At 39.4% G+C, this 22,948-nt stretch overlaps 1 protein-coding gene across 2 annotated transcripts in view; it reads right to left on the bottom strand.

The window, feature by feature from the left end:
- Window positions 1-3,933: 3,933 nt before the first annotated feature.
- The window catches only part of SP4 (Sp4 transcription factor), a 61,406-nt gene continuing 42,391 nt past the window's right edge, over window positions 3,934-22,948 (bottom strand). For both annotated transcript variants that reach the window (XM_039912822.1, XM_029070464.2), the window contains exons 3-5: window positions 14,433-14,661; window positions 12,748-12,947; window positions 3,934-7,781 (exon numbers count right to left, since the gene is read on the bottom strand). In XM_039912822.1, the coding sequence (XP_039768756.1) occupies window positions 7,534-7,781; window positions 12,748-12,947; window positions 14,433-14,661 (677 nt within the window). In that variant the 3' untranslated portion in view covers window positions 3,934-7,533. The remainder of the gene's footprint in view (window positions 7,782-12,747; window positions 12,948-14,432; window positions 14,662-22,948) is intronic.

A 22,948-nucleotide genomic window follows, 5' to 3' on the forward strand; every position in this document is an offset into this window, starting at 1 on the left:
ACTGCTCTGCATGCACTAAGTGCTCAATAAATACAATTGACTGATTCTCCTACACCATAGGTCAATCCTATGTTAACCTACCATGCCACATCTCACCTTCTGCCTGCCAACCTCTTTACTCACACCCTGCCTGGAATTTTTCCCCTCAAAATGCCCCAAATCATAGCTCTCCACATCTTCAAATCTCTTCCACAATTAATTTTTTTTCCCATGTCATTTCTCACTTCAGTCCTTTTTTTAAATATTTGTTGAGTGCTTCCTATGTGCCAGACACTGTCCTAAGCGCTGGGCTAGGTACAAGCTAATCAGGTTGGACACGGTGCATATCCCACATGAGGCTCACAGTATTAAATCCCCATTTTACAGAGGAAGTAACTGAGAGACAGAAAAGTGAAATGATTTACCCCAGGTTACACATCAACCAAGTAGCAGAGTCAGGATTAGAACCCAGGCCCTTCTGACTCGTAGGCCTATGCTCTATCCAGCGCTCACTTCTGTACCAACTATGCAGTTATGATTATATTATTCACTCATACCTCAATTTACCCTACAATTTCAGCACTTATGTACCTCGCTGTTTCTACTCTTTTATCTGTAAATCATTTTACTCTTATCCACTAAATTTTAAGGTCCTCAGGGGCACGGTTAATGTTTACTAACTCTTGCGCTTTCCCAATTGCTTAGTACAGAGCTTTGCTTACATTAGGCACTCAATAAATGCTAATAATCAATTCTCTTTTTGTCTCTTAACTCTGCCCCTTTCTCTGCACTGCACTGCCCTCTCTGGCTGATGTTTACTGTAAATAGTTTTTATAGCATTGCCTGGTATAACCTCAGCCCACATTATCACAATGCACAAATTAGTTGTTCTATTATTTGGGTAAACCACTGAACATAGGACTCAAATATTCATTATTTCAGCATGTCAATGGTTTTTACCTTTGAAAAAACTCTGCCTCTCAATTTCCAGAGTAAATCTTACATAAGTGTAATGAAAATGTCATGTGCTAAAAGGACAATGTAGATATAGCCTTTGTGAAAGAAGTAACTAGTGACAGGAGACAACTTGTATTTACTAGAAAATTCTGACCGGTCTTTACTGTTCCTTATGGAATATAGCATTCACGTGTTTTTAGGAGAATCATGTATGAAGATCCTGTCTTAAATATAATCAAATTTTCTCTGATTTCTCTCAGCTTTATGAGCTGACCAAGTTGTGGTTGGAATCATAACCAAAAGACACATAATATACAGTTCTTATACAGTTTTCAATATCTAATGCAGGACACAGGAACATTTTGAACAGAATAGTTAAAAATCAGTTGTTTTTCTCTAACAGTAACCCCAAGAACTCCTTTTATAGCAGCTGATTAGAAATTACATGAGTTAACATGCAGGAATTATTTGGATAAGGAAGGCCTAAAACAACTTTGATCTGACTCTCCAAACAAGACCAAAACTGCCGTGAAATATCTATCTGGGTTACTTAGTGAAGTCAAAATGCATTTTTGAGCCTGAAATGAAATGTCTGGATAATTTTTGTATATATTCATGGCTCAAGGTGTTTGGCACATAATAAGTGCTTAACAAATACCATCATTATCCTCCAAATATTCTGTAATATCTACAAGGCCACAATTCTGCTGACAAAAAGACTAGTAGCTGGAAACAATGGCATCCATCTCAAATTTATCCTCATCCTCACCTGCTCCAATTCTGCCCTCTCGTCCATCCTTCAACACTTCTCCATCCTTGACTCCCATGCTCGTCATCTGTGACAGGTGTTTCAGACTTTCAACTCCCTCTTCAAATCCTGTTCCCATATCCTCCCCCGACCCCAACTCTTGCTTCTGGCCATGTACTTCATCAATAAAATTGAAACCATTAGGCATGGTCTCCCTAAAAATCTCTACTACTCCTTTATACTCCTTTCCTCCTCTAACCCACTCTCCAATTTTCCCATCCTTCCCAACAGTATCTCATGCCTCCTCTCAAATTCTTCTCCCTCCACCTGTGCATCTGACTCCATCCCTCTCACCTTATCAAAAGAATTGACCCTTTCTGTCTTCAACCATTCATCTTCCAATGACTCCTTCAAGCATGCCCATGTATCCCCTATTCTAAAAAACCCTCCCTTGACACCCTTGGTTCCCTCTAGTTATCACCCCATCTCCTTCCTATCATTCCTCTCCAAACTCCTTAAGCAAGTTGCCTACACCTATTGTCTTAATTTCCTCACCTCCAATTCTCTCCCTGATCCTTCCAATCAGGCTTCTTCCTACTCCACTCCATTTGAATGCCTTCTTTAAGGTTACCAGTGACCTCCTTCTTGCCATATCCAGTAGCCACTACTCCATCCTAATCCTCCTCGACCTCTTTGCTCCCTTCGACACTATTGGACCACCCCCTTCTCCTGGAAACATAATTCTAACCTTGGTACTCCTCCTATCTCTCAGATTGCTTCTTCTCCGTCTTTTTTGCAGGCCCCTCCTCTGCCTCTCACCCACTAACTGTGGGGATGCCTTAAGGTTCAATTGTGGATCTCCTTCTATTCTCCACTTACACTCATTCCCTTTGCTTCCACAGCTTCAACTACCATCTCTATGCAAATGATTGCCAGATCTACCTCTCCAGTTTTTCTCTGTAGTTTCACATTTCCTCCTGCCTTCAGGACATATCTACTTGGATGTACCACTGACACCTCAAACTGAACATGTTCACAGCAGAACTTATCTTCCCACCCAAACCCTGTCCTTCCCAAACCCTGTTGAAGGACGAGGGGGCAGAATTGGAGCATGTGAGGATGAGGATGAACTTGAGATGGATGTATACAGCATCACCACCCTGTAACCTTGGCATTATCCTCAGACTTCTCTCTTATTCAACCGATATAATTCAATCTGTCTCAAAATCTTTCTGGTTCAACCTCACATCTCTATAATCTGCCCTTTCCTCTCCCTTGGGCCTGGAACTCCCTCCCCCTTCAATCTGACCATCCACACTCTTCCCACCTTCAAAACCCTCCTAAAAATCACATTATCTCCAAGAGGCCTTCTCTGATTAAGCCCTTTATTTCCCTCTTCGCCCTCCCTGTTGTGTTGACTGTACACTTGGTCGTGTACTCCATAAACACTTTGTCACACAGCCCCACGATTCCGCAATCTCTAATCTCTTTTCATGTCTGTCTCCTCCTGTAGACTGTAAGCTCCTTTGGGTATGGATATCACATCTACCAACTTTGTTTTATTGTGCCTTCCCGAGCACTTTGTACAGTGTTCTGCACATAGTAAGCACTCAAATACTATTGATTGATTCATAGGATTCTGCTTCATATGCCAGAGTGATAGTCTTGAGGTGAGGAAGAATACTTAACCGGCTATCTTAATGAAAGCAACTATGAATAAATTCAAAATCCCACTGCACAATTAAGAAAAATCAACTGCAAGGTGCACTGAACAGGTAAGACCAGCAAAATGAGCGAGTATTCAAATACAACTTAGTTCGTTCTAAATAATTTTTTTAAAAAATTTTGTGTTCCTGAGTTTTAGCTATTCTCTACAACTCATGTACAGTTAACAATATGGAGAGCTTCATGTATCTCATAATGTCAGTTTTTTTTGACTACATATTTCTTTAGCAGATCTGATTAAAATTTTATGTTAAAAATCAAAGCCAAATCAGTGGCCATTACAATATAGATGTTGATTAGAATTTACATCAAATATACAGTCCATATAATTAATCGTGTGCCTAAAGTGAGTACAGCATTTCTATTTACTGGCTCACGCCCAAGAACCCAAAGCTAAATACCAGCTGAAGCCTTGGTTTGTTTTTCCTTCAATGTTTATGACTAAAAGCATTGATCTCTAGAAACAGCCCTGATAAATATGATTTGATAGAGATGAAATGGACAATTTAACACTAAATTTTGCATGTTTTCAGTTTTTTAATTTTAAAAAATGTTCATTGGTTCATTTCCAGATCAATCTCATTTCACAACTTAACATTTTTTTCATTCACAGAACTTGTTAAAATCTTGTTTAAAAAATCCATTTCTCTAGGAAAAAGTCTCAATCCAATTTCCAATCAGGACCAGTGTGTGAGAATCACGTTGACTTAGAATTGTTTTCCCTGCTGGGGATATCCCTGCTGTGAAACAGTGACCAGCGCACGGAGAAGAAGGTCTTAATTACATGAATCCAGAAGCTGCTGCCAAAGTTTTTTTTTTTTCCATTGAGAAGCATTTGCTTTCCAGTGTTCATCTTGATGAGAAGGTTGATCATTCTGACAAAATTTATTACTGCTTCACATTATACATAATTAATGAAGAAAACGTTTTAAACTCGAGGAATTTTTAATAGGTACTTGCAAATTGGTTATTGCAGGCAACAACTTGTACATGATTCTATTTCCAAATCCACAGAAAACAAATTTCATACAAATCGACACTGTAAAAATGTCCAATGAAAGCCTCAAGAGGCTTTACGGCAGAAATTATTTTCTAAAATTCTAGTTATGTGGGATCTTTTTTCGCTGGTTTCATCTTTTTTTCTTTTCTTTTTTCTATAAAAAATTTACAAGTGAAATGTTACTACAAACTTTTATAAGAGATTTTTGCAAAACATTTACATATTTACCATCAACTAGTTCTCTGTTTCTAAATCATTATGTAGCTTATTAATCCCATATGCTGCACATCATTTATATTGGGATGACAATTTAGTGACATGCATTAAAAAAAACACCACAAGGCATTAAAAATGAAGACTTAAAGTACAAAAATATTGTTGCAATAAAACAGTTATAAAATTGAAAAATAGGACCTAAACATCATGCTTACCTAAGTTTGACAAATTAACTTTTTCTCCTAGATTACACACTTTTATTACTGCTCTCATGAGTGTGATAAATAATGACTTAACACCAAGTTCTAATGTAATCGGCAACACATACACAAACCTAACCAAAGAAAGTATATCGTAAGAAAAAACTATTCTAACACTTGGAGTTCTACCATGATAAATACATAGCTTTGCACTGATAATTACAAAAAAGCAAAGTTTTAGAACGGTGGCAAAGGGAATGAACAGTGAAATGCCATTAAACAGGATACTACTGCACATCTGTGCCCTATTACTTACAACAGCTATATCCCACTGAGTCAAATAAAGGACATCAAAATTTACGATCCTTCTAAGACAGAAAAGTGGATTTAGAATGGTATGCAGAACAGACTGTCAAAATGTTTCTAATTCCAGTGGTGAAATGTGCACCTGCTGTCTGAAGTTGATACACTTTATATGTTATAAAGCCATCAGGATTCAGTTTGATCCATTTACAATGGGTCTCCTTGTTTATTAAAAAATAACATCCATTTCTGATCTGCATACATACGTATGCATAAAAAAAACTGGAATAGGAAATGACTGTGCAGAGTGCCCATACTTTCAGTTAACAAAACATGTTATTTCTAGGAAACATGATTAAACCATTAAGAAAGTTTCTTTGCATAAAGAAATTTATAGCACTGATTGTGTAGCATAATGATAGATAAAATATACATTTGATGTCTCAGTTCCTATATAACAAAATTAACAATTAGCACTACCTAATGTACATCTGTACTAAACAAAACATCTAACTGATTCTGATGTTTTAAAGCCAGATACATCAGTTGTTAAGAGTACATTAAATAAAATATACAAAACAATGTACAAAACCCAACTAAAATTTAAAGACTTTGTTACAAGTCTACAAAAGCTTTAAGAAACTTGAAATTTATAACCACAGTGTAAAATCATTTTTCCTTTAATCTCAAAGCTTTTTGTGTAACTGAAAGTACAAAAGACCTTCAGCTTTAAATAACGCTACAAAGGGCTGGCCTAAAGTGTACATCGTGTAAACAACGATCAGTATTTCTCTTTCTTCAAAAACACATGTAACACCACAAGTTTGGAACAAAGTTCACATTTGAAGTACATTTTTTTTTTTAGCATAGAGAAGACGCAGTAAGCCGACGGAGGTCATTTATATTGAAAAGTCCCAAAACTGCTGATGTTTTAATAAACTGTCCAGGGAAAAACACTATCCCCCTTTTTTAGTTTACCTTTTAAATTTCATTAAATATGTTCATATGGAAATGTTAAAAAAAACCTATATCGTTATGAAATACTCAAATCAATTAAGCAGTTGATCCCAAATCCTACATATGAAACTTTTGGCCATCCTTCCTCTGTTCGTGGAAGAAAACTTGCTTACAAGATGAAATGAATTTCATTTTTTTCCTTTAGCCAGACTAAGCATTCATGAAAATGGGTTTTTTTTAATTTTGAGTCTAAAAACAATATTTTACATAATTCATTTATTTTTTTTGATTGGTATGACTTAGGACATTATACAGTGATGTTTATGGACATATTTCGGACCAAGTGCTAGTCTATCATCGGTCAATTTTCTGAAGGGAGGCAAGCAAAATTACAACAGTCCATTTCTGTTGACTTTTAAAAAGTGTAATAATTCACATTTTTCTTTGGCTAAGAAGTCAAAGTAGAAAGAATTCCGCACAATGTCAACATAACTTATTATTTATATATTAAGAGACTACAGAATGAATAGGAACCCTCAAGGTAACAACTGTATCCATCCAATTGCCAAGATAAATCTTAAAAATCCATTTTTAACTCAATTCAGAGTAGACTCGAACTTGGAGTACAATTAATCCTGTCACCAAAGTTTTACCTGCAAATTTCCATATTTCATTTTATTACAACTTTGTGGGATCTAGAAAATCCTTTAAAATATGTTTCTATTGTTTAATCTAAGATTTAGTTCTAGGTACCTTTTAGGTCTCCAAATGGAGAAAGAAACTGGAGTCCGTTGATTGTCATTATAAACACTACGAAAATGTAGTGGTCATAATTACCTGAGATGATACTCAGATTCGTTTGACAGCACTTGTTGAATTCAACTGCTTAAAATTGAGAAAAAACGGCCAAAATAGTGTTCAGTCATTGTTCAGAAATGAGTTAAGCAAATCAAAGACTTGTCCTTATTAGTTTCTTGCCTTTCTGAACCAGTTGGGGTATGAAATTCCCATAAATATATTAGATTGGAGTTAAAAACAAAGTACTTTCAAATGAAAACCAGCCTAATTAAGGTCCAGCCTATACAATATTGAGGTCTGTCTTTACAAACATATTAACAATACAATGTTAAAAGAGAGGGGAAAGTTCCATTTAAAAAAAATGACAGATGACACTGATAGAAATAACTAAAAAGTACAATATGGAAGAAATAATTTTCCATCAGTTTTTCCCCACCATATCAATTTGCGTTGTTTGTATTTTTGAAAAAAATCTGTCTTTGTTGCACTCGTGTACACTTCCCACGCTGACCATACCACTTGGAATACTTAAAAGTCAAGCATGAAAACATGATTTCCTACTTTGTAATCCAGGTTACCAGCCCATTTCCATATCTTGAAAGGTATGTAAACTTAAGTGCAGCACTAGATGTCTCTGTATAAATCATTTTTCAGAATTCTTCCATGTTGGTTGAAACATTGGGAGTTGCTGGGTTTGAATCTTGAGAAATGGCTGCAACTGTAACAATTCTTGGGGAGCCAAGCACCTCAGTAACTGAAGAGTCCAACTCTCCTGAGGTAACAATGGCAAGAGCTGTTCCACCACCCTTCTTATTCTGATGAGTTTTGACGTGTTTAGAAAGATGGTCGCTCCTCATAAACCGTTTAGAACACTCTGGGCATTCAAATCTCTTTTCACCTAAATTAAGACCAAAAAAAAAAAAAAAAAAAGGAAATGGACAGTAAATACAGAGTGTGATTTACATATCGTTTCAATAATCGTATTCACTGAGCATCACAATGGAGAAAAAGGACACTGTCTCTCTCCTCAGAGAGCTTACAATCATAAACATCCAGTTGCCTGTTTTCACATGTTGTTTATCATCCTTAATAAATACTTACCATGAGATTCAAAGAGGGAACTGAAAGAGGCTCAAGATCACATGATGTCACATGGGAAGAAGCAGGAAAACCATTAGCTTTAGTAAAGAAAGCAATAATGTTTGATCACATTTGCAAAGGATGAATCTTTTACTAATACACAGTTAGAGCTTATTGGTTCAGTAGGTCAACCTGTCACACGCTGAAGAGATGAGGCAAAGATAGAGAAAGCATTGAGCAGGTTCACCTACAGGGGTGAGGAGTTATTTTATATTCAAGATACAAGTATACTCCACAATACAGCCGTAATGACCTTCTGACTCCTAGGCCCATGCTCTATCCACTACACCATGCACGCACTGGGGTAGATCAGGTCAGATGCATTAACTAAATGAGGCGCTGTAGTACAATGATCAATTTTTCTGATTGGGAGTGGCTGGAAGAATTTGTTCAATTTAGATTGACTTCATAATGTACCTCGTAGGAAGCTAGTTCCTCTGAGAACACCTCTTCACACCTTTGAACTCCTTTCTACATCAGAGCCTTGACTCGTTTTCATGCATCAATTTGCTTTCTCTAAAACTGATGCAAGGCTTCTCAATCCCCAAATTTTAGCTGGTGGTGGGACAGACCAGAGCATCTTCATATGTGCATTCAAGGCAGCAGCTTGTAAAGACGCACTGGCTTGTCCAAATGTCAAACACTAATGGCTGGTTCCCTGAGTTGTATACATCACATGGAGGCTGTAATTTGGGGCATGCCTGTATTTTTACATAAACAATGGAGAAAGTGCTGAACATGTGTACTGAGGGCCAAACACAGAGAAACAGGGTGCTATGTCAACTCCGGTAAAAATCAGGGTAGCCAGGTCATATCACGTTCAACCTTATTAGAACATGAAACACTTCATTCATTCATTCATTCATTCAATAGTATTTATTGAGCACTTACTATGTGCAGAGCACTGTACTAAGCGCTTGGGATGAACAAGTCGGCAACAGATAGAGACAGTCCCTGCCGTTTGACGGGCTTACAGTCTAATCGGGGGAGATGGACAGACAATCGGGGGAGATGGACAAATACCACAATTATTATTATCATTATTATTATTAGACTGCAGGCCTTCTGACTCACTGAAATCACGTGACAAGTGACTGTACATTGGATTAGAATATTTCCAGAAGAATTCCTATCTTTAAAATGTAATGATTCTCCTCGCCTAAATTTTCTCCAGGTTTTGGCCACTTTCATGTTCCCTTATGATGTTTTACAAAATGCTACCACTACAAAAAGCAACTTATCTAGAAGTAAAAGGGCATATGAGTGAAAAGTCTCTTCAAAATGAATTTCTTGCACAAATCGCTTTGCTGATTCTTAAATATTACCCACGTAGTAACTTGTGCATCTATAACGTCAAGTGCATAGCTCTACAAACTAGTTATGAGAGGATAAATGAACTGAACGTATTTGGAGCGTTTCCTGCTATTTAACTTTCCTTTTAAATTTAGATATGTAAATAGATTTAATGCTTAGTACAAAAATTGTTGAATGGAATTCAATGTTATATTCACAAAACCACAAATATTCAAATGTGTTATTATAGGTCTCTTCCAGTTTCTAATGTTATATTGCTGAAAATAATTTCCTACCATTTCAATTACATGCTCTTGTAGTCTTTTCCTTTACGAATGAAAGGATGAGAATCCAGTTCTTTGTTCTTAATTCATTTTACTGTATCGCATTCCAACAGAACTCTTATTAGTTGAAGTTAGAGTCCATAACTCTCCTATGAATCAATGCCTTAGCGTGGCAGAGAAGTTTGCATATGCTAATGAAGCTTAGATCTATGTCACTGAGAGATATTCTCTCTCCAGGGTTACCCATAAAGTCTAAGCTGAAAGTCGGTTCACCTGTGTTGGGCGGTAGCGGCATAGGAAAAAGTCAGAAAGTTGATCAACATCTACTGCAGAGACTTAAGTTTTTCCTGCGCGGAAGAAGGCAATGGTAAACCACTTCCGTATTTTTTTTTTAACCAAGAAAACTCTATGGATATACATACCAGAACGACTACAGATAAGGCAGAAGATAGGACGTTCTGGAGAAAATATGTCCATAGAGTCGCTTTGGGTCGGAAACGACTCGACGGCATTTGATGATGATGATGATGATGATATATTCCATAAGACTATACATACCACAATGCCTAAATACAAGGGGAAAAAGATTGCTAGTATTGCTTTGACCTTCATCGGTTTAAAGTAAAACAAAAATCATTTTTTCTTTTACGTAAGATTACTATTAAGTAGGCATTAATTTTAGGATGCAACGAAACAGTCATGGCCCTTCAACCATTTTGAAAGTAGATAAGCCGCTCCGCATATCTTTTGAGAACTGGTGAGACTAGACCTTTCCAGGGGTAAGGTAATCCTTCCCTGAAAATTAACCCAGGTTCCAGAAGCCCATGAGCCCAGAACCAAGTGGAAAGAAGGACATTCCTCTGGCCAACTCTGCTAAGCATAAACTTCCCACCAACTTGGGTGGACAAAACAGTAGCACAAGGCTGCCTGCTGCTTCTCTACTAAGACAAGAATTCCCTGCTTCTCAGACTCTGAATAATAATGTCCAGTGGGAAAGTAGCTTTTGGTGCCCAAATCTGCAGCTGCTTCTTTAGACAGGCATGGGACTGTCAGCTGACACCTGTGCCTGCCTGTTGGTTAAATGATGACAGGGAGAGAGATGACATCGGCTTAATTAACATTATGTTGAATCTAGAATTTCTTAAATTTTTCTCCATTTGCCTAATTTAGGGCTGCATTTTATAATTAAAAAACAAGCCTTTAGAAGATGTTACCTCATATACAATTTCACCTCTGAAAATAAAATGCTGTAGTAGACCAGAGCAACCGTGCAGTTAAAGGGCTCTACTGCTATGCAATCAATAATATTTACTGAGTCCCTCCTGTGCAAACCACTGTATTAAATGCCTCGGAAAGGGCAGTGGCAATAGAAATCATGGTCCCTATTCTCTATAAGCTTATAAAGCCCTACTGATAGCAGGGTCTCTGTAGACTAAGGTAGGGCTGAAAAAGTCTTCTTCCTCAGTCAATGATATGGATCGAACAATTACTCTGTGCAGTGCACTGTACTAAGCACTTGGGAGAGTATAGTTCAAAAGAGTTGGTAGACATGATCCCTACTCACAAGGATTTTATAGTCTAGAGCGGGGGTTACTGACTAGCAGTTACCGTCTCAAGGCTGTCTGTTCCATTTGCTTGTAACTCGAAAATTTCCAACCCCCACATGTACTGGTATTCATACGTACGTAAGTCCTGTTGTACCCCAGTGAGTGATCTTAATTGTTTCAGTGACAATAGTGTGTTAAGCAAAAGATCTTGTAGCAAAGAATAGTTTCCTATAGCACTCAAGGGCTCCAAAATGGACCAAAACAATAGACTAAAAAAATGATAAAAATTGTACGTATATTTTAATTATCAAATTGCAATGTATGCACCACTAAAGTATTCTGAATTAATTTTTTGTGCATCTGCCAGTAGTTAATTTTAAAATGTTATATTTTCACATCCTATCCAGCAAAAAGGCATCTTATGCTAAAAAGATCTGTATAACAGATATGACAAAGCCTATGTTGAACTGAACTGGCTATAATCACACTACTCAAGTTGGTCAAATTACTTCAAAGAAAGGAGAAGGGAAGTGCTTAACCCAAGTTAAACTTCGCAGCATTTCTGCTGAGGGAGAAAGGCAGAGAGAGAGTGCAATCATTAACACTGGTGTTAAAATTCAACAACACTCCTGCAAAACTAAGAGCGTAAAATGGGGGTTTTGAAAAGTGCTTTAAAGCTGTCAAAAATAGAACACAACAGAGATAAGTCGTTGAGCATATGCAAATTACCCAATTAAGAATCTACTTTAATTTTCTCAGTTTACTTACTGATTCAATATTGTGAGCATGCTTGGTAAAAGTAATATTTATGGACTTAGTGCAAAAGCTAACCAGGCACTTTTTAACCTTTCAATACCAATATAAATGATAATTTTGAGACGATGCAAATTTGAGTTTTCCTATCCACCTGAAGAAAACACAACATTATTTTCTGATCTCATAATCTTGTATCTACCCCAGTGCTTAGCACATAAACATGCTTAATAAATTACATAATTATAATCATTATGCAGTTTTTTCTGCTTGCTTTTTTCATGTTAGAAAAATGGATAAAAATTTGTTAATGAAATTATCATGCCTTAAATGACTTTAAAGTCAAATACTTCAAGTAACAAACCACTATCTGTCACCTGTAAAATTGAGTTTCTTTTACATTTTAAGTAAAGTACATTTTATAAATAGAAGGATTTATAGTTACAAGAGTTTGTCAAACTTTTTTAGTTGTACAGTTCTAAGAAATTAATAATATTGTTAGAAGTGTGTCCAAGATACTTGGGGCACAAGAAAGGATCAAATAATTCACCACATTTGAAACTATACCAAGCACCACAGAAGAAGTCATCACAAACTAGGGTATAGGTCTTGGAGCTGAGAGATCTAGGTTTTAGTTCTGCTGCAAAACCTCAGACAGGTCACTCACGCTCTCTGAGCTCAATTTCCTCATCTGTAAATGGGGATAATACCTGCTTCTCCTTTCTGAGATTTGTGAAGACAAAATATGATAGTCAATTTTTCAAAATTGATTTTGTAATACCATGACCATAAGAAAATGAATTGTTGCTTTCCTTTTTCAGGTGTTCAACTTGTAAAACTAACCAACCTGTGTGGGTTCTTCTATGTCTTTGCAGTTCATCGCTTCTTGTAAATCTTTTGCCACAAAACATCCAGTTGCACACAAATGGTCTTTCACCAGTATGCCACCGAAGGTGTGCTCGGAGATGAGATGTTTTGCCATACACTTTCCCACATCCTTCAATATGGCAGATGTGCTGTTTCTTTTTTCCTGGTTCATTACTGCCTCTATGAAGACCAAAAATTAAAACATGAATTCTTCTTCCAAAATACTACCAAGCCTCTCAGAAAAAGTGAAACTATTGTAATTAAGTTCATGATAATGCAGTTTCCCTGACAAGACTATACCATTGCAATGAGATTAAGCATCCAAATAAACAAAATAAAAAGATTAAAGTAACTTGGCCCTAGGAACAAAATTATCAAGCAGATCCCACTTTCTTGAGGACTGATGGCAGGCAGAAGTCCTGTGGTTGCAACTACAAGGTTTTCACAGGATTAGGGAACACCTCTCGTCCACTGCCTTTCAGACGGGCTACTAGTCCAACTAAGTCTCACCACCTCTATAGAGTTTTAGCAGTTTTGTGATCCAGTAATGCTCTGGCTACAGGTTCATGGCAACACAAGTCAGAGGACTTATTTTCTAATCCCAGCTCTGCCTCTTGATTGCTACGTGACCATGGGCAAATCATTTACCTTCAACATGCCTCCAGTATAATGAGGGTTTGATACCTATTCTTTACCCTACTTAGACAATGAGAACCGTGTATGACAGGGACTGTGTCCAACCTGCTAATCTTGTATCTACTCCAGCTGGGCACAAAATAAGCACTTAAAATATTACTATTCTTATTATTATTATTATTGTTGATAATACTAATAACAAAAGCCATACAAGTTCCCAGCTACTGTCCATAACAGGTGGAAATCCTTACCACTGGCACCCTCTGGATCCCACCTTCAAATACCACTCAAGTGCAAGAGAAGTTGCAAGTCGGTATAGCAGCCGGGGTGGGGTGGTGGGGAGAGAGGCTAGAGCCCTACATGATTAAAAGCAACTTTCTAGTGAGAGGTGCAGTAGATGCACAGTGAATTTTTACTTGAAGACTTAGTTATTTCTGTGTGATGCCTGGGAAACCCTGTATGCATTTACAAACCAAAAATGAATGTCCTCTTCATCCCTGATCCTCTAGGACTCAACTCATCATCCATTCTTTTTTCCCAAACCATCCCCCTCTCTTCTGCGTTGTCTATGCACTTGGGTCCATACCCTTTCAGCACTTGATAGTCACCCTACCCCCCAGCCCCACAGCATTTATATACATATTCGCAATTTACTGTCTGCCTCATTTCATATCAGCCAGCAGTCAAGTGTCTAACTTGTATAACTTCCACAACTCCTTCTTACCTATCTCCCTTTCTGCTGCTGCAATTCTCGTTCATTCACTCAATCGTATTTATAGAATGCTTACTCTGTGCAGAGCACTGTACTCAGCACTTGGGAGAGTACAATATAGCCATAAATGTCACATTCACTGCCCACAATGAGCTTATGGTCTAGAGCGGGGGAGAGACTGACATTAGTATAAACGAATAAGTTCCGTTGCGACCAGTCTTTGCTTTTGACAGCAACACCCGTGCTTTTGGATGAACAAATCAAAGTCAAGCAAGTGAGCCACCCGGGTTAGTCTGCCCACTTTTCACATCATTTACCTTCCTTCTCCTTCTCGGCAATTAGGACATGAGCAGGCAACCCTTCTTAACCTCTTGCCAGGCTGAACCTCTTGATCAGAAGTTTGCTGGGCTTGTTGCAACTGCACTTGCGTGATTTGGTCAGGACTCACAGCACCAATTGTTGCATTAGCAATACCTCCTACCGCTACAGTTACAGGAGCTATTGTAGCTTGTTGCACTTTTACTCCATCTTGTCCTTGCTGTTGGCCTGAAAAGAAAGGAAGTTTATCTCAACTTTCATGATGTCATATCAGTCACAAGTTTTCATGGTTGACATTTTATTGCTGACAAAAACATATTCGAGGACAGTTTTTCTTATGTAACCTACAAAGGAATATACTGAGCCAATCTTCTGAAATATATTTCTCTTAATGCATTGGGTTTCTGCTGCCTCTTGCTTGCAAGTCCAAAGGGAAATCAATTAATAGCTCTGTGACTTAATTTCTCCATCTGTAAAATGAAGATAATAATACTTGCCACCTACAATACCTCAACAAGGATTTATGAGGATTCATGGACTATTTGAAAAAACACTCTAACATCCTCAACCGAAACATACTATGCAAATGCCAAGTATCACTACTAACGCATCATTATTGCATACTTTTCTTCATTAAACAATACCACTTATTCCAAGGAAATATCAGGCAATAAGAATTCCAATCCCTTTTAAGAAGAAATGTTACATATAAGTGCACTATATACATAATTGTTACATTACAAACTACTATTAACAATGTCAAAAAACTTTCTAAATATGATCATGTCCGTATCTAAATCCCCAATGATCCATTTAGCACACTGACATTCCTTTGGACATTAAGTGGCACAATTATCTTGCCAGTTGTAAATTTAGGCTAAAATCACTTCCCATTATCTCTGGTACTTCTGAGCACTAAATTTGTGCATTCTTTCAATGGAACTAGCCATACTGTTCGGTTTGTTTCCACCAGCAGTTTGGAGACTTTGGTTGGCAGGCCCAGGCCAAAGGGGACTTGTGCACACACATAAGTCTTTTTACTCTTGTGGAAACATCAATTTCATTCATTCATTCAATAGTATTTATTGAGTGCTTACTATGTGCAGAGCACTGTACTAAGCGCTTGGAATGAACAAGTCAGCAACAGATAGAGACAGTCCCTGCCGTTTGACGGGCTTACAGTCTAATCGGGGGAGATGGACAGACGAGAACGATGGCAATAAATAGAGTCGAGGGGAAGAACATCTCGTAAAAACAATGGCAACTAAATAGAATCAAGGTGATGTACATTTCATTAACAAAATAAATAGGGTAATGAAAATATATACAGTTGAGCAGACGAGTACAGTGCTGAGGGGATGGGAAGGGAGAGGGGGAGGAGCAGAGGGAAATGGGGGGAAAAGAGGGTTAAGCTGAGGAGAGGTGAAGGGGGGTGGTAGAGGGAGTAGAGGGAGAAGGGGAGCTCAGTCTGGGAAGGGCTCTTGGAGGAGGTGAGTTTTAAGTAGGGTTTTGAAGAGGAATTTCCAACATGTTGGACAGCTTTACATTTGAAGAGGAATTTCCAACATGTTGGACAGCTTTACATGTGTGGTAGGTCACACATGCACTTTCCACCTCCAGGACCCCTGGGGAACAGAGAAGCAGAATGAAAAGATGGAAAGATGACAGGCCTAAGAGTCGGAGGACCTGGGTTTTAATACCTACTCCACCACTTGTCTCCTGTGTGACCACAAGTCATTTCACTTCTCTGGGCTTCAGTTACCTCACCTGTAAAATGGGGATTAAGATTCTGAGGACAGCGATTGTGTCCAACCCAATTGTTTTGTACCTACCCCAGCGCTTAGTACAGTGCGGGGCACATGATAAACTCTTAACAAATACCATTAAAAAACAAACAAAAAGCCTCCTTTGGATCTGGCTGTTGGGCATGAAAAGGCCACTCCTCAGGCTCGAGTCAGGCCCAGAATTTAGGCCTGGGCAGAACTTCAATGGGTGAAAGCAGCTAGTGGAAGGAAGACATGGGGAAAACACACTTATCAACCAACACTTTCTAGCTGTCCTTTTGACAGAGAAGCTGGTAGACTCTTGGCAGAAACAAACCTCTGAACATGGTAGGGGGGCAGAGAGTGTGTGGAGGAAAAGTATGACTGTCATGATGCTCTGAATGTTTTCTTAAACTTCATGGTGGATATTGGAATTACACCTTCTGAGGAAAAATCCCAGATTTCCCCACATAATACGGTCACCAGTAACTGCCTGGAAACTATTGTTCATTAAAACCTCTGATACCTTAACTAATACCTCCTCCTGGTCTGCCTCTGGAGCTCAGGAGTGGCAGCATACTTATTGAACCAGATTCTCTCAGTGCCTAAACCTCAACCTGGGATTAATTTTCAGAGCCAATGGGAGTTGCATTAATAATTAATTTCTTAATTGCTAAAATTAAGTCACTACTTCAGAATAGAAAAACTGTATTTCTGCCTAGGTAAGATATGTTTCTCTGATATAGTTCATAAAAGCTGAAACACAGACCTGCATCACTGAGATCTATTTTCAAAAGAAATCTTTTAGGAGTGACTGTGTCTCCTTAACTCCCTTATCCAATGTGCGGGTCAGGACAAGAAACGGGAGGAAAGGTAATCCAACATCAGGTAGGGCCGAGCCTCATGTCCCAAAGACCCGCAAACCAAAAACAAGATAGAGCCAAGATCGGGCATCACCAGGGATTGATGGGGGGAAGGAGGAAACGGGGGGCGGGTGGGTGTGGGTAGTTCCACAAACACCCAAGGCCAACTAAACTTTCACTTCCTCTATATGCCATCCCTTCTGCATCACCCATGCATTTGGGCGTGTACCCTGAAAGTACTTTGATGTTCACTCCAGCCCAGGAGACTTCTGCACATAACCATCCATTTATTTATATTAATGCCTGTCTCCCCCTCTAGACTATAAGCTCATCGTGGATGTGTCTACCAACTCTGTTATACTTACTCTCCCAAGCGCTTAATACAGCGCTTCGCAAACAATAAGCACTCAACAAATGTTATGATTGATTGTTCCAGCTGTAATTAATTTTAAAGTCTGGGTCCCACCTACTCTCTGAGCACCTCATGCAAAGGGGCTGGGACTACCTACTCTGTTGTACTTTGCCAAGTGCTTAGTACAGTGCTCTGCATACAGAAAGCTCCCAGTAAATACCACTGAACGATGATGAGTGGGGGTGAACAAGAACCTGGGCAGGGGCACCACGTCACCCCTGGAAAGGCTGGACCAGTAGCACGCTGAAGCCCGCCACCAGGGAATTCATTTATTTAGTCGCATTTATTGAGCACTTACTGTGTGCAAAGCACTGTACTGAGCACATGGGAGAGTTTGATAAAACAATAAACAGACATATAAATGAAACGTGTTTGTGAGAGCCACCCAGAAGACAGGAAGAGGAGCAAGGGGGCTCCTCTGGCTTATACTAGTTCAGTATAAGTGAATAGTACGCTGTGGTCTGAATCAATGTGGCGTCCAGTGATTCGTATAATATCCTCAGGAAGTGGCTTTTGCAAGGGGAGAATCTGGCACATCGAATCACAGCTTTTCCTGAGTTGTCTGCTCATTGTGGTTAATAGTATAATGATTTATGAAAATGCAGTAATTCACTTTATAGGCACCTTGATGTGTATGTAATGGACATATTGCTACATAAAGGCAATTGTAGATATTATATATCCAGGGCCCAACTTTGTTCAAGTGTCACACAAAATTACCCCATGTCAGATGTTTTTTTATCTCCCTCTCTGCTTGGCTTATTCACTGGTTAGTTTTAGTAATACCTCAACCTACAATCATCACTCATGAACAGCTGACTGCATTTATTGAGCTCTGGGTATAACTATTTTAAATATCAGTATTTTTCAAACAAAGTTTTGATGAAGGTGCAACTTCTAAAATTAGAGTTCTCACTCTGAAATCTAACTCATTCATTCAATCATATTTATTGCACTTACTGTGTGCAGAGCACAGTACTAAGCGCGTTGGGAGCGTACAATAACAATAAACAGACACATTCCCTGCCCACAACCAACTTACAGTCTAGAGGGTCAATGAGTCTTACTTCACATGCACTGAGGGGGATCAAAGAAGGAAAAACCAGAAGAGAGACCCAGGGAAGGGGGAAACCATCAGGAGCTGTGAGAAGAAGGAGAAACAGAGAAAGGTTGGGAGAAGGAAAGGAATGCAGACAGAAAGGAAGAGGCAGAGACGACAGAGACCCACTTAACTTCCTACGATCCTCTTCGACCTCTGCTTCTCCATCGCAGCTCAACTTGAGTCTATGCTTGCGTCTTGGTGCCCTTACTGAACTCAAGCCAAAGGTTATAGGGCACTGGCCTCTCTCTATTCCCCTCTTCTCCCTTTGTCTCCTAGTATTGCAGTTACTTCAGCTTATCCCCATCTTTTCTCTCCTCTGCCACTCTGAGTTTCTCAGACTTCCTGGCTGCTTGGCTGCTGGTTCTCCAGGAGTCACCTTTGTTAATGTAAAGCCCAAAACCATACAGCCTTTGTAGACTGCTTTGCCCAAAGTAGATGTTCAGTAAACGTGGCTGATGATGATAAAATTTTGCAATCATTTCACTGGCCACCATCTTTCTGTTTTCATTTTCTTACCCACTACCTCACACTGACCCACAGCTACCTACTCAGTACCTACTTCTTCCCATCTTCCAAGCTATCATTCTTGTTCTCCCCATTCCCTTCTAGCCACTTCTTAATCTCTCCCACTCACCCAATCACTCAGTTTTACACTACACCTGAATAATTTCTACATATTCTTTCAGTCTACCTCTTCCCCTTTTTCTCTTTACTTTTTTTTTCCTCTACCAGCAGACAACAGCCTGAATTGGAAGTATATACCTGGGAAATAAAGTCAGTATTCCAGAAATCTGACACCTGAAAGTTTCCCATGGCACATTAAAAGGAAAGCTTGCTATCTTGCGTATTAATGATCCTTACTTTCAGATTAATGATCCTTAAAGTACTCAATTGATGCAGATGAAGTGCATAAGCACTCACTTGTGCTAGAAACTGTAACAAAGGGGAATAAACTTGGTTCTTGCTCAATGGGATATTACTCTCTAAATTGGACTGCATTATGCCGACATATAGATATACACTCCATTTTTCTATATCATCTTTTCACCTGTGCGATATGGATACCCTACTAGAGAATCATGGAATGTTATTCCTACTCGGCATTTGGATTTAGAATGAAGAGTTCTATTAGCAAAAGTAGTTGGAGAGAGACATTAGTTATGATATTTATTAAGTGCTATGTGCCCAGCACTGGGATAAGCTCTCTCCCTCCTACCTTACCTTGTTGATTTCCGTCTACACCCCAGCCTACACACTTCACACCTCAAATGTTTACTTCGCTGCTCACCAGGAACTCCCTCCTCTTTCTATACAAAAGAACACCATTCTCCCCACCTTCAAAGCCTTATTAAAATCACATTTCCTTCAAGAGGACTTCCTCAATTAAGCCCTTTTCCCCTATCCCTCCCTCTTCTGTGTCTATGTACTTGGATCTGAACCCTTTAAGCACCAGGTAGTCACTCTACCCTCAGCCCCACGGCATTTATGTACCTATCTGTAATTTATTTTAATGTCTGTCTCCCCGTCTAGACCGAAAGCTTCTAATGGGGCAGGGAACATATCTACCAACCCTGCTGCATTGTACTATCTACCAAGCGTCTACTCTAGTGTTCTACACACAGTAAGCACTCATTAAAAACCCTGGATTGATTGATTGAGGTAGATACAAATGAAACTGATCAGACACAGTCCCTGTCCTCCATGGGGTCGGGGATAGGAGTCAGGGAACTAACTCAGTCATTCTATTTCTAGTGGTCACAGCTGCTGAACAGGCTTTGTTTACCCTTTAAGCATTGACCTAAAACATCATTTTAGAGAAATGGTGTGATTATGAGACTGAGTTAAGGGTCTTTCCTGATGACTCTCATGGCCAGAAGCTCAGCTGGAGGGAAAGAGTTTTGTTTGCTTGTTGTCTGTTTTATGGTACTTGTTAAGCATTTACTATGTATCGAACACTGTTCTAAGCACTGGGGTAGATACAAGTCAGTTAGGTTGGCCACAGTCCCTGTCCCGCATGGGGCTCACAGTCTTAAGTGGGAGGGAGCACAGGTACTGAATCCCCATTTTACAGATGAGGAAACTGAGGCACAGAGAAGTTAAGTGACTTGCCCAAGGTCACACAGCAAACAACTAGCAGAATTGGGATTTGAACCCAGATCCTCTGATTCCCAGGCCTCTACTCATTCTACTAGGCTTCTTGGATGGGGATGGGGGAAGGGAAGATCTGGGAGGGTGCAGACACTGAGAGGTGGGTTTTCGGGGGGCAGCTGGGTGGTGGAAGGAGAGAACCTGGAGATCATTCAGTCAAAGCAGTCGTGCTCTCACTTTACATGACTGGGATGGGAGGGATTCTGGGAGAACAGGCAACCAGCCATTACATGGACGGTGGGAGAGGCTGGAGAGTAGAGCGTACATGGAGGTATCGGGTTAGGGTGAGGATTACTTTCTGGGGGAGGGGGAGAGATTTTAGGGGAGCAGGGCAGGGGGATCTCTTCTGACAACCCTTGAAAATTTGCCTTACCCAAATAAAACTGGCACAAAATAGCATACCATGATTTACAGGTAGATTTTCCCTTTCTGACCCATACCCTATAACTGACAATTAAGAGGGCCCCCAGGTAGAAAACAGCTCATTTTCTCGATTTACCCTGACAATTAATGTTTAACAGAAAATGCCTCCATGGAATATAACAAGAGAAAATCCTTGGGCAGCTGGGGATCTTTCCTAGCTTCTCCCTCGGCTGTATACAACTCCACGGAGCATATGGAACTTCATCAGCCTTTATGACCACATTTTCTACTGCTCTGTGTTATTGCAGTTTTACAGGGCAATACTAGAAGTCCTCAACATAACCCATTTCAAGTTTAGACATACAGCATATAAAACATTTCTAAATTTACACCCTGTTTCAGCTTGACAACACATAGGCTTTTACTTTAGGACAATAGTCTCCTTGATGGCATTAACTACAGAGGCCCAGGAGCCACAGAGCACTGGGGGAGAAAGTTTAAGGAAGGCAGGTGGATGAAGCAGGATAGGCAGGGTCACCTAGTGAATACACGACAGTATCACCAGGGAGGATCAATTTCTGTTGACATACAAGTTGGCTACCTATCATGGACCATCCCTGTCTCAACATATATACATTAGTGTAGCTATAATATTCATCTACAATAGACTGAGCCCACCATTCTGGGTAATTTGGGTTAAATATTTGAGAATCCAGCCTCGGTTCAGGAACAAGCTCCCCATTTATAACATTATTACTACGAGAAAATTGGTTCCGACTTACGTTTTGACTTAAGACACAGTTTTCAGGAACCAAGTGAGTTGTAAGTCCGAGGACTTCCTGTATTTAATGCAGTAAAATGAAAACTTACTGAATGTTATCATAAAAGAATGCAAACAATATAACAATATCAGAATTTGATTCGTGTCAGTTGTGATACCTGCCTAATTCATTAATTCCTATAGAATCGAGGGTTTCTATAACATACGTTTCCCATAATACAGGGTCCTTTGGGGTCACAACTAGAGCATTATTGAGGAGCTGGGTATACTTGATATACAAGAGAAAAAAGACTACAGAGAAGGAAGTTCACAAAAGTCAACACATTTAGCATTGCCAAATGTGGACTTTGTGGTGTAGTATGAAGGCCAGAAGCAAAGAGGACAAAGGAAACTTCTTAAAGATTCAGTAAAATTAAAGGCCAAATCATGATGAACAACCATGATGAACCTCAGCCGAAAATCAATCAATCGACTGATCATATTTATTGAGTGCTTACTGTATGCAGAGCACTATATTGACCACTTGGGAGAGCACAATAAAACAGAGTTGGTAGGCACATTCCCTGTACACAGTGAGCTAACAGCCTAAGTAAGATGGGCATAAATATAAATCAACATATTATGGCTATGTACATAAGTGTGGTGGGGCTGAGGGTGGGTGGATAAAGGGTGCAAATCCAAGTGGTATGGTGACACAGAATCACTGCACATAGATCGGCAAGGTGCATTGTTATCAAAAAATGGGAGGTTTTTGAAGCAGAAGCTTCAGAAGGATTTTAAAACAAGGGAGCAATCGCGAAAACAGGACCTGGAGCTACAGATAACGAACGTAACAGCAGCACACAAACATGTGTATGTGTGTGTGCGTGTGTGTGTGCGTGCGTGCAGTCTTTCTATGAGTCCTGCACTGATCTTGTCAGTCGGTCACAGACTCAGAGGTGGTAATAATAATAATGATGTTGGTATTTGTTAAGCGCTTACTATGTGCCAAGCACTGTTCTAAGCGCTGGGGGAGATACAGGGTAATCAGGTTGTCCCACGTGAGGCTCACAGTTAATCCCCATTTTACAGATGAGGGAACTG

This window comes from Ornithorhynchus anatinus, chromosome 8 (genome assembly GCF_004115215.2).
Source record: "Ornithorhynchus anatinus isolate Pmale09 chromosome 8, mOrnAna1.pri.v4, whole genome shotgun sequence".
NCBI lineage: Eukaryota > Metazoa > Chordata > Mammalia > Monotremata > Ornithorhynchidae > Ornithorhynchus > Ornithorhynchus anatinus.